This window comes from Microplitis mediator, chromosome 3 (genome assembly GCF_029852145.1).
Source record: "Microplitis mediator isolate UGA2020A chromosome 3, iyMicMedi2.1, whole genome shotgun sequence".
NCBI classification, from domain to species: Eukaryota; Metazoa; Arthropoda; class Insecta; order Hymenoptera; family Braconidae; genus Microplitis; species Microplitis mediator.
This window is the reverse complement of record NC_079971.1, coordinates 10,874,497-10,887,729: the sequence shown is the minus strand read 5'-3', so window position 1 is coordinate 10,887,729 and position 13,233 is coordinate 10,874,497. Positions and strand designations below refer to the sequence as shown.

Below are 13,233 nucleotides of genomic sequence, written 5' to 3'. Positions count from 1 at the left end.
TTAACCTTTAGCTAATTAGCCTAGCTTATTTCGGTTAACCGGCTAAGCCAAGCAGTCAGCCAGCTAATTAACCAGGTTAACTTCTTTAACCGGCTTAACCGGCTAAATTGTACAGCTCTAGTTTTTTTCCTTTTCAATGAATAAAACTCAGCCCTACATTGATGTATCGTATCAGCCCAAAGTTTTTCTTAAAGAGAATTGTATGCTCTTCAAAAAAGCCAGTATCTGCTTAGCTCTGAGTTCAACTCTAGCTCTCCTGTGAGTCATTAATGTCAAATTTTGTATCAAGTTGGTCGTTTTTTGCTGTTAACTCATGAACGGTCGAGTTTAGAGAAAAAAAGTACATGACCTTTTTTGGAGAGAATTTAGTTTTCTATATAAAAAGTTTAATGACTCATAGCTGTAAAATCCATTCCAAAAATAGATTGTCAACACTTGATTTTGACTGTCTTAAAAATTTTGATTTTTTTTTTGTCAAGTAATGGATAAAATAAGACGAAAAATTACTACAAATATGAATATTATTTAATTATAAAACAATTAATCTCGAAATTTTGCTAAAATTAAAAATTTAAATAACTTTAAGTTCATATATTTAATCAAATAATAGTTTGACAGCTATAAGTGTCGGGTTTTGAATAAACTTTGAAACCATTAATTATATTAACTGATTCTAATCTTTATTAACTTCTAATAAACATCTTAACAATCTTTAATATCAATTAATTTATAAATATTATAATATAGGCAATAGAAAAATACTTTGGTTACTACAACGTATTATCACATAGAACCGCCAAGTGAAGAGCGTGAGCGAGCCACAGCGAGCGAGCGGGAGAGTGTGTCGTATGCGCCGTCAAGCGACGCGTAGACCGACACTAACTCATCCAAAATAATACTAGTAACTTAGTTGTCGCTTTAAGCGGCAAATACAAATGAAAAATAAATAACCAAATAATAATTAGGGAATGGACTAGAAAATTGTATGCTCTTGACACTCCCTCCATTTTCTTACGTCCAGCTTCCATTGCGCTACTTCTTTTTGTCAGTGGGTTTTTCTGCAACATAGTGAAAAATAATTATAATTAATTCTAAATAACTTCTAATATACTTCTTATTATTTAATCTAATAGTTTATCTCTTAAATATCTAAACGGTTCTGCAGGTAATGGTTTAGTTAGTATATCAGCCAGATTTTCTTTTGTAGAAATCCAGCAAACTCTTATTCTATTTTCATTAACACATTGTTTAATAAAATCACCATGGGTTTTTGCCATGTGCTTTCTATTACCCGTTTTCTCTCGTTCTAGTAGTTCTAATCTAATTTCATTTACACTATTATCGAACATCTTAAGTTTATGACTTCCATCTTTCTTAGTGCTGTCGTCTGCTGACTTGTTATCACACCAAATAGTTGTAGGAAACAATGTCTTTCCAATCACAAATCTAATTGCTTTATCTAGAGATATTATCTCTTGACAAGAATCACTCATTGCCAAATATTCTGCTTGACAAGTTGACAATATAGCGTAATTTTGTTTGTGGCTTCTCCAGGCAACTACGTCACCAAAAAGTCTAATCATGTATCCTCCTGATGACGTGGAGTCATCATTATCTCTAAAACTAGCATCTGAGAAAGCTTCTAATTCATCTGAGTTACCTGTATATTTTAGGTTTAAATTTACTGTACCTTTCAAATATCTCAAAATTCTTTTGACATCTTTCCAGTCATCTTCGGTAGCACTTAGTTGTTTTCTAGCTAAGTAATGTACAGCAAAGGAAATGTTTTTCCTTTTTTTCCAATTTTCTTCTTTTACTTCTATTTTCGGCTTGTCTAGTAACCATTGGGGTGTTCTGAGGATTGCAGTCAGTCATCTTAAATCTACCTAAAATGCTTTCAATATAACTACTTTGATTTAATACAATGTATTTCTCTTCTCTATTTCTTTCTATCTCCATTCCAAGAAATTTCTTAGGTTCACCAAGAACTTTCATCTCAAAATTCTTGCATAAATGGTTTCCAATTTCATCTAATTTCTTTTGGTCATTGCTAGCAGCTAAAATATCATCTACATAAATTAGCAATACAGCTACGATTCCATTTTTCCTCCAAGTATACAAACATGGTTCATGTAAATCATTCTCGAGACCAATTTCTTTTACCACTTGATTGAATTTGATATTCCATTTCTTAGGACTTACTTTTAATCCATACAAGGATTTCTTTAATTTGAGTATCTTTGTTTGCTTTGTCTTTTCATCTACGTCTAGGCCTTCTGGAATCTTCATGTAAATTTCTTCATCTAAATTTCCATAAAGAAATGCCGTTTTCACATCATATTGACAGATTTCTAGATCATATTTATTTACTATTGAAAGTAATGATCGTATGAGTGATAGTCTAGATACTGGCGAATATGTATCTTTTAAATCATAATCATTCTTATCTTTAAACCCTCTACATACTAGTCGTGCTTTATAAAGTACATCTTTATTTACTTCTACTTTCTTTTTAAATACCCATCTTAAATCAATGATATTTAGTTTTCTTCCAGTTTTACTTGCTTCTTTCAAATCTACGAGTTCCCAGACGTCATTTTTAGTTATTGATTCCAGTTCATCCTTGATGGCCCTCATCCATTGACATCTTTCGCTTGATTTGCTTGCCTCATCATAGTTGATTGGTTCTTTGTTTAAGGAAGTAATTAAACACCTTATTAGTTCTTGTTCATCCTTATTAGATTGATCTTCACACACATTGGCACTTTTTGCAAAGCTTATATCTTCAATCAGTTTTCTATTTTTGTCCTTTTCAGATTCTAACTTTCTTTTGATCTCACCTCTAGTATATGGTCTGCCTTCTTCTGATGAAAACTTCTTTTCATTTAAGTTTTTAGCTTCTAGTGGATTCTTACGTGGTCTTCCTCTTTTTCTTTGTTCCGGTTTCTCCTTTTCTACGTTGATTTTGTCTTCTAGATTATTTGGTACACTTTCATCTGACTTCCAGCTAATTTCATCTTCAATTTCTTCTGTCTGTTTATCCTTATATACATCTTTATACACTAATTTTTCATTGAATCTAACATGTCGTGACTCTAGAAATTTTCCAGTACTTGGATGCCATAACAAGTATCCTGTGGGTTTATATCACACCATGACTGCTTTGATTACTCTCTCACTGAACTTGTGCTCTGGTTTTGGAATTCTAATATATCCAATACATCCAAACCTTTTAATTTTGTCGAAATGACAATTTTCATTCTTATTAAATTTCATCAATGGTAGATTATAATCTATAGATTTATGTGGTGTTCGATTGTATGAGTGAACAGCTGCATCTACTGCTAACTCCCACATACTCTTGGGTAAACCAGAATCCAGCATATAGGTTCTGACTTTTCTCTGCAACGTAGCGTTGAATCTTTCAGACTCCATTGTGTTCAGGGGTATAAGGCGGTGTTAATTCTAATTCTATCTTTTCTTTTCTTAAAACATCTAGAAATTTTCCACCAGTGAACTCTGTTCCTTGATCCGATCTAACGTAGCATACTTTTCCATCTTTACCAAGTAAATTTCTTGTAGATATGAGAAACTTTCCTAATGTTTCTCCTGATTCATCTTTAGTCTTTACTGCATATGATCTAGCTAATCTGGAGTAATCATCTATGTACACATTAATAAATCTTTTGTGTCCTGGGTGTGAAGTTGGTTTTATCGGACCCATCGTGTCCGTATGTATTATTTGTAATGGTCTTGATGCTCGTTTTCTAACTTCTTTAAATGGTAATTTTTGCATCTTTGACATAATACATATTTCACAGTCTAAAATTGAATCATCAAATTTGACTTTCTCTAATTTGCTGTATACTTTCTGTAATTTCTTGAGATAATTCAATGAAGCATGACCAAGTCTTACATGCCATAACATAGCTTCATTTATTTTGCCTGACTCTGTTGTTCCTTGTTCTAATGGATTTGATGTGAATAACTCTTCTAAATTCTTAATGCTCTCAATGTCATCGAACTTAATTGTATTTCTAGTTATTAAACTAGAATCCCAATTAAACATGTCATCATTTGTATTTTCAGGATGTTGTTCTATTTCTGGAGATGTTGTAACTTCTTCCTCCCTCCTAATTGAGGAATCCTTGACCTCTTCGTTTTCTGCATCTCCCTCCTTCCTCTGCAAATCTACTTCAGATTCGTTGGTATCATCTTCTTGAATCATTACAGCTTTACAACAATAAGCGTTGTATTCCCAATCTAATTTGTTTTGATCGTCGATGTAATTCTTAACTTTGAAGTTTAAGATCCAGTTGGGTTTTTCATATATTCCCTCTAGTATTATTTCTTCTAAATTTTCACTGAATACTCGCAAAATCTTATCATCTAAATAAATCTTAAATTCTTTATCTACTAATTTTCTTAATGATAATAAATTATCTGATACATCTTTAGCACTAATAACATTGGATAATTTAATTATCTTGTTATCTTGATTCGTGTAGAGCAAAAGATCACCTTTTCCATCTATTAAAATGTCGATTTATTCTTATTAGCACTCTTAATTACTTTATTTTCACATTTTTCAAAGTTACTTAGTATCAATCGATTCTTTACTATGTGATCTGTTGCTCCTGAATCAGCAATAAATTTAATCTCATCTATTAAACCTTCATTTAATAGTCTCTTACCTTGTTTTCATCAGTCACTCTTTTTGCACTACCACTATCCCGTTTGGGTGCATTTTGAGCTGAGTAATGATTATTTTTATTGTAATTCTTATAACGTCTATCATTCTTATATGGCTCAGAATTCACATTATTTCTAACTCAATTAATTCCCTGTCTATCTAATTTACCTCTAGATTTGATATTATTATTATTTATAACCTTACTTTTAAGTCTGCCGTCCTTACACTCCGAACCCTTGTGAGATCTTATCTCCTGACAGTAGTAGCAGAACCACACATCTTTTGGTGATGAACACTCTTCAATTCTGTGTCCAGGCTTAGCACATCGAAAGCAATTCTTCTTGCCATCAAATTTCGCTATCTGTGCTTTGATTTTGTCTTCTACGTCGCTGGTCTTCTTCTCTGCTTCTAACTGTAGAATATAAGATTTCATTTCGTTTAATGTCATCTCTTTTGAATGAGATCTCTTAATAAAATCTGCGGACATTAATTGGGGATATAGCTTGATAAAATGCAGATCTAATTTCTTGCTCAGTTAATTGTTCCCCATCTCCGCAAGATTCATATTCTCTAATGATCTGGCCAAATCTTTCACAAAAATCATTAACTTTCTCATTATTTTTCATCTTAATTGAATACAATCTTTTTCTAACAGAACTTGACGTAAGGTTTATCTGTTCTTTTCTACATTCTTTAATTCTTTTAAAAATCTCTACGGGTTCAGAAATATCCAGAATTCTCTTGTGATAGCCTTCATCTAAATGATTGATAATAATATCTCTAACAAGACACTTTCTTTTGTTACTCATTGAACTTAATAAATTATTATCATTACTATTATTTTCATCTATTACATCTAATAAATCACAACTAGTAAGTTCTGATTTTAAATAATCAAACCAGATATTCTAGTTTAATTTTTGAGTTAATTTGTATTCTCTTCTAACATTGATCTTACTTTGATTTGATAATAATGTATCTTTAATTACGTTCAAGTCTCTAACAATAATATTATTCCTAGTTGTAGCTTCTAAATTGGTTTTATCTGGGAAAGTAGGAATTGTATGTGAATTCTTTACCTTAGCTGCATCTGCTTTAGTCTTTTCCCGATCTAACTCTGCTCTGTACCCTTTTGTCATCACCTTTAAGGCATCTAACATCGCGTCAGAAACTTCCTCGAGCTTTCGAGCTGCTCTTCCAATTGATGCTGACATCTCTTTAGTCTGCTTATTTGAATCCAACATCAACCTCTTCATGTCTTCTAAATCCTTATTGCCAAGCATTAACATCTTTTCGTTACTCGTTATTTTAATCTTGGTATTATCAGTCTTATCTTTAATACCATGATCTGTACCTGTAAACATATAATTTTAATTAGTATCTGGGATTTTCTTAACATCTATACATCTTTTATATGTATCTAAATAGGCCTCATCTAACTACTCTTAAACACTTTTATACATCTTAGAGTGTATCTTCTACTTTAGTTTACAGCTTCTAAATTATTCTATAGTCACTACTTACTTATTGACTGGCTTGATTTGACAGGGGTTGAGAAGTTGTTCATCCCTTTGAGTGACACCTTTACAATTTTGTTGTCAACAGTTGTTGTTGATGACTCTTGATTAATACCATCTGTTTGTTGAATCAATCCCTTGTGAAATTGTGATAGACTGTGGAACGTGTCCACAGTTTTCTCAACCTTAATCCGCATTGTTAGATCTTGTTCAACATTTTCAGGATCTTGTTCAACATCTTCAGGATCTTGTTCAACATCTTCAGGATCTTGTTCAACATCTTCAGGATCTTCAATTCTCTCAAAACTTTCCTCACTGTCATAATTAACCAGTGGAGCCTTTGTTTCTGACTCTGACATCTATTTCGGATTTTATGAAACAGAATTTAAATTTAATTAATTATACATTTAATTAGTAATTTATTATCTGATTAATACTTTATCATCTATCTCTTATTATCAATAATCTAAAATTCTATTCATCTGGTACCCGATACTTTACATAAATTGATTCTGTTTCGTGCTTCTAAATCAAAATAAACGCACAGCAATTCACTTTAATTTGAAACGCAAGATTGATCATTCCCACAGCATCACCTCGAGTATGCACACCTATTCCAACGTACAGTTTTACGCACGGCAATAAAACAACGTTGGAGGCGGTTGATCACGCACACACTCGGGATACATTATGTAAACAAACAACCTCACAAACTATAAGCTACTTGATGCCGAACACAAGTGTCACATAGCCAAAGTTACCGAAATAGCTTTAATATGTATTTTATATTGATCAATATCAATGACATGTCCAAATACATTTTTTTTTTTTTCTTTTATTAAATAATTAGATTTAAAATTTAATTTAAAACATCTTTTAAAAATCGAAACCTAAAAGTACTATTGTAATACACGTGGTTTTCGTGTACAATTGTTATTATGATGCTGTTGGCCGACATCTTGAATTTTTCGCGTCTACCGGCCTCGCCAGCGATTTCATCATAAAACAAATGACAATCTACTTAATGTAAATCTATTTGTCACTATCTAATATACTTAAAAATATTTTTAGAAATCTATGAATTTATTTAATTAAACAAATAAATATTTGTCAAATCTTTCTAGGTTGTCTAAATTAAGCGTCTACTAAAACGTATTTATTGCGTTTTATATTTTCTTGTATGCATGCTTCATTCATCTCTAATTACGTCTTTATTCTAATATTGATTTTTCGAAATTTCTTTTCTAAAATAATATTCATAAATACTCTTACCTTGTGATAAATCACTTCCACAAAATTTAATTTTTTTAATAAATAAACCACTTACGCAGTGGAAGCGTGCACTGAAGCCTAATAACCTGTCGGGTTTTGAATAAACTTTGAAACCATTAATTATATTAACTGATTCTAATCTTTATTAACTTCTAATAAACATCTTAACAATCTTTAATATCAATTAATTTATAAATATTATAATATAGGCAATAGAAAAATACTTTGGTTACAACAACGTATTATCACATAGAACCGCCAAGTGAAGAGCGTGAGCGAGCCACAGCGAGCGAGCGGGAGAGTGTGTCGTATGCGCCGTCAAGCGACGCGTAGACCGACACTAACTCATCCAAAATAATACTAGTAACTTAGTTGTCGCTTTAAGCGGCAAATACGAATGAAAAATAAATAACCAAATAATAATTAGGGAATGAACTAGGAAATTGTATGCTCTTGACAATAAGTCATTAAACCTTTTTTATAGAAAACTAAATTTCCTCCAAAAAAGATCATGTACTTTTTTTCTCCAAACTCGACCGTTCATGAGTTAACAGCAAAAAACCACCAACTTGATACAAAATTTGACATTAATGACTCACAGGAGAGCTAGAGTTGAACTCAGAGCTAAGCAGATACTGGCTTTTTTGAAGAGCATACAATTCTCTTTAAGAAAAACTTTGGGCTGACACGATACATAAATGTAGGGCTGAGTTTTATTCATTGAAAAGGAAAAAAACTAAATTTACGTGCTTTTAGCATGGAAAAACATCTACGACGTTGTTCCAATGGTTAATATTAATATTAAGAGCTCAAATTTGGTCTAAATTTTTATTTTAACACATAGAACAAGATTTTTGATGGGGAGTGAAAAAAAAACGTTCGTTTCAAACGGAGCACCCTAATAATTATATATATATATATATATATAAAATGGCCAAATATGATCATATAGAATCATATATGAGCATATAGAATTATATATAATTATATAGAATTATATGTAATCATATATAATTATCTAGAATTATATATAATCGAGTTATATATAATTATATATAATTTTATATGATTATATATAAAAATTTTTTCTCGGGTGTGAACAAAATAACCTGTAAATTTCACAGCTATTTTATATTTTAAAAGTATTTCTTTTATTTTTTATGGTGTTTCAACAGTACCTGCAGTTCTATAATTATATCTGATCTTGCCACCGTAAAAGCAATTACAATTATGATCTCATACTAATTAAATTTTCTATACTTTGTTTACGTGAAGGTTAGTTTGGTACATTACCTATATAATGTTTTGTCAAATCAACTATCTGAAGTTCTCTATTGAAAATAGTCATTATCTTTTTTTACCCTCACTCGTAGAAAACGAGCCTAATTTCATATCATGACTATACACTAACATGTATCACAAGATAAGTATGTATGAAACTTTTTATATAGATTAATTGGAAAATCTACCTTCCATTTCGGCTGCCGAATGGCCTTTTTTTTACTTCGACTTTTACCTCACTGTCAAATAAAGAAATAGCAGCCAACTTATCGGTTAAGTACCACAGGCGATTCTTCATTTTTTCTGCGGTAGCTTTTGATACTATTGAATTAATAGCTTCGTATCGTATTAAGTTTTGCAAAAAAGCTAGATCATAATATGAAACCAGGATAGCGAAAGGTGAAGTAAACCATGCTTTAAAATAATTTACAATAATGAATAAGCATACCGCTCGACGACTATTTAGTTCACGACTACTCAGTTTGAATTCTTCTCTAAAAATAAATATTTTCAGACATTAAATTGCATTTGCCATCCAACGAGCATGACTCATAGCTGCTGGGCGTTTAAAAGACAACTTTTTTTTTTGGGGTAGCTCCTAAAGAAATTGATGAGAGTTCCAATAATTCACGGTAGTTACTCCTTGGATGATATTTCTGAGAAAAGTAAAAAAGTTAAATTTTATGCCAGAAATTGATTTAAACTCATTGAAAAAAGCACAAAAATTTTATTTTTAACTTTAAGCATATAAATTGTAAATTAAAATTAATGAGCGCTATTTAATTTTTAATCACTAAAACATTAATTAATATACCTTGAAAAAATTTTTTCATGTACTTCATTTTTGTTTACCGTAACCATAACGATAATTTTCAAAAAGATTACAAGTAAAATTAATAAATGAAAGAAGTTAAACAAAGTTAGTGGCATAAGTATATAAATAATTATAAGAGAACTTATGATCTAAAGTTTTTCTGGCATTTTTATCATTGACTGACAGATAAATATAAAAATCATTTTGTTTAATCGGTTTAAATTAATATCGACGATGCAGCAATATTTCAAGTTGCATTTAGTTAAGTTAATTTACAATTTTAGTTGAACTATTTTTATACCTTCTCGATGAGTTTTTTCAATTATTGAAATAAACTTCAACCGTACCTGCATATAATCTTCTATAAAAACTAATATTTCATGAGTTTTATCTAACAAAATATTTGCAACCACAGTATCTTCTGTACCACTTTTGTGGTTTAGTTTGTTAATTGTATCCCAAGAAACCTTAAATCGATTAAAGAATTGCACATTTGGATCTGATTGTGTGGATCAATATACTTTAAAAACACTTTTTAATATGATTTCAAATATATGGTGACGACATGGCAACCAAATTAGTTTACGGCCTAAAGCTTTCTCTAATTCGACACCAGCACCATGATGGATACCTACAAAAGACAATTCAATAGTAAAAATGAAATTATACATGAAAAAAAATTTTTTAATTTTAAACTTATTCAGAAAAACGACAAAAATATCTTCAGTATTATTTTTTAATCATTATGACTGGTTTTGATGGTTCGTAATAATGTTGATTATTTTTACGGACTCTACAATAAAAAGTGGAAAATGATTATTTAGACTAAATAAAATTATTTCAAAAGGAGGTAATTTAATCATTTGAAATTCTTGTAGGATCGACTGACATCGGTTTTACTGCCTTATTTAGCAGTAATGAGAAAGAAATAATAAAGTCAATAATTTTGCACGCAATTGTTTAAGGAATCGTGAATTTTCGAATTTAAAAATTTCTTAATTTAATATTTTTAAATAATTTTAATCTCTTATCTATGTTTGAAGCCGACTAGATGAGTAAAAGGAAATAATTTCCAAAAAAAGAAAAAAAAAGAATAAAAGGAAATGTATTTCAACTAAAACAAATTCAAGAAAATTTTCGATGACTCATTTCTCTTGTTTAATTCGCAGAAAAAAAGTAAAAAATTCTCACAGTTGAAGTTAAAAATGTATAGAATATATACTTCGAAATTTATTTTGATTCGCTTTTGCTTTTGAGACTTTTGTAATATTAAAATAATTATAAAATTTTTCTTCATAATACACATTCATTTAAATCGTGTAAAAGCATATATTTAAGGAATTTGGTATTGCAAGATATTTAGAATGATTTACCTGTGTTAGTAGGTGCAGTATCAAAGCACATTGCTTTTACAAAACGACTAACACCCTAATCATTGAGAGTCGAGTAAACTGCTGATGCTTGATTTATCCCAGTTCCAGAGTTTATTTTTGGAACATCCCAATGAACAACGTAGTTATCGTCTAATTTCAAATTTTTTTTCAATTTCTTAGCTATTTCCGTTCTTAAAAGTATACGCTTTCGATGAATAGTACAGTAGTTCAGATTAATAATTAGTAGCATTTCTGCTACTTACATTTGCACGATCTAACGCAGCAATAAGTTCGGGAATAATGATATTGATTTTTGGAGTCTCTACTGACAGCAAAAGTCCAGCTTCAAAATTCGGAATATCTGACTTTTGGCTAATCGTTGATTGCGATGACGGTAGATCTTGATTTGGTACAATGGTGCAGCAAGTGTCTGAAAGTGTGTCAGAATCTGAAAATTATCGTAACATAGCAAGTTATATATCATTAGAATCGCCATTAAAATTAGTCAATTATTATCGTCAGTACAGTGCTAAAAAAGTTTAAGGAGCAGAAAATCCGATGAAAAAAGTTATCAATAATTTTTTTAACTACGAAATTATAAAAAACTAAGGGAGCAAAAAAGATCTTGAAAATTTGTACTTGTTTTCAAAAGTACTATTAATTTTTCTGCATTGTCATTTATTGCTGCGATATATAAATTGACTAAGACAAAAAAATCTTTTTTCATTTAAAGTGAGATATTTTTGAAAAAAATCGACTTGGAGCGAAAGAAGTATAAGAGTAATTTAAAACTGAATAACCAGATGATCTAGCCCATGAAATGATTCGATTTTAAAGAATGCATTAAACCCCCAGACTGAAAGAAATATCGAAAAAATTTGAGATTTTACTTTATTCTTTTAATTTTTTAGAGTAGTGTATGTAAATTTATGAAAAATAAATAATTGCATTAATATATAAAAAAAAAGCTCACACTGAAATTAAATCTTTCTGCATTAAAGAAAACTTTTTATTTTTCTATCTATTGTACATTGGTATCTGAATAAATAATCATCAAAATAATAAAAAAATCTATTCATAATTGAATGCATTAATGGTTTCACTCTTAACATAAATTAATTTTTTTTTTAATTAATAATAATACATAATTCCATCGTCTACCTCCATGATATCATGAGAATCTTCTTTTTTCAAGTTTTGTAAGCTTTCAATAAAAAAGCCACGTCGATCGAACGATCTTTGTGCTTTCAAAATTCCTTTTGCTGCTCACTAATATGTTTTATTTTTCATTAATGTGGAGGATTTTATACGGTGAGAACTACGCTATAACAGGGATTTTTTTAACCCTTAACGGCCACACCTCCCTCAGGTCTCATAACGGCCACATGGGGTAACTCATCACCCCACGCTGAAAAACCCGGCCAGACAAGATGTGTAAATGTTTTTGAGACTTTTAACTAATTGGGTCATGTTCGTTGACGAGTTCTACAATATTTCTAATGGTTTAACTCGGTTAATTTATAGATGGCGTTCTAAAAACTGGTCATATAGGTCAAAATTCTGAAAAAATGGCTTTTTTTGCAAAAAAATTCACTACTCCGCCATTTTGCGATATTAACGACTAAAACTTTAGGGTTGTCCGCACAACATATACCACTACCACAAAAAATAACAGTATCCACCAATTCTTCAAAAAGTATAGTTATTTTGCAAAATTACTATGGAGGCAAAATACAGGCTTAATAAGTTATAGATCAAATTGAATGGAATATTGTATAGTGCCGGATAGCTCAACTGGTAGAGCACTCGGCGCGATACCGAATTGGTCTGGGTTCGATTCCCAGTTCGGGCTATCTGTATTTTTCTCAATTTATTTATAAATTGTCTTATTGAGAAGGTTATTTGCATGTTTGCATGTTTAGGTTTCCACTATATTTAAATGGTGTCCACAAAAAATGAACAACTTACCTTTATTTTATCGATTGACACTGAAATAAGTTGATAAAAATAAAATAAATATTGTGACTGAACTGCGGTTACGGCCACACTGGGGTAACGAGTTACCCCAGGCCGATAAAACGAACGCTCACAACGCCACTGTGCATTTCGTTGGCTTTTATGTAGTGAAGTCACATCTCACACATGTCCGTTACCGGCAGATGGCGTTTATTGTATTTATTTGAAAGGTTAAGACCTCTAATCCCACTTTTTTTAAGTCTGGGGTTACTAATCACCCCGTGTGGCCGTTAAGGGTTAATTAAATTAATTATTTTATTTGAATTT

At 30.7% G+C, this 13,233-nt stretch overlaps 2 protein-coding genes across 10 annotated transcripts in view; both read right to left on the bottom strand.

The window, feature by feature from the left end:
* The window catches only part of LOC130665417 (glutamate receptor ionotropic, NMDA 2B), a 1,452,633-nt gene that overhangs the window by 1,384,388 nt on the left and 55,012 nt on the right, over window positions 1–13,233 (bottom strand). For 5 of the 9 annotated variants that reach the window (XR_008989544.1, XM_057465786.1, XM_057465784.1 and 2 more), the window contains exons 2-4: window positions 10,951–11,398; window positions 9,925–10,208; window positions 9,212–9,419 (exon numbers count right to left, since the gene is read on the bottom strand). The exons of 1 other annotated variant lie outside the window; for it this stretch is intronic. The gene's annotated coding sequence lies outside the window, so the exon portion shown is untranslated. The remainder of the gene's footprint in view (window positions 1–9,211; window positions 9,420–9,924; window positions 10,209–10,950; window positions 11,399–13,233) is intronic. 3 more of the 9 variants (XM_057465778.1, XM_057465779.1, XM_057465780.1) reach the window with 3 other exon arrangements.
* Window positions 4,821–6,204, bottom strand: LOC130665419 (uncharacterized). Its single transcript, XM_057465788.1, has 2 exons — window positions 5,773–6,204; window positions 4,821–5,105 (listed from the first exon to the last, which is right to left on the bottom strand). Exons 1-2 carry the CDS (start codon window positions 6,055–6,057, stop codon window positions 4,833–4,835), a joined length of 558 nt encoding a protein of 185 aa, XP_057321771.1. The 5' UTR covers window positions 6,058–6,204; the 3' UTR covers window positions 4,821–4,832.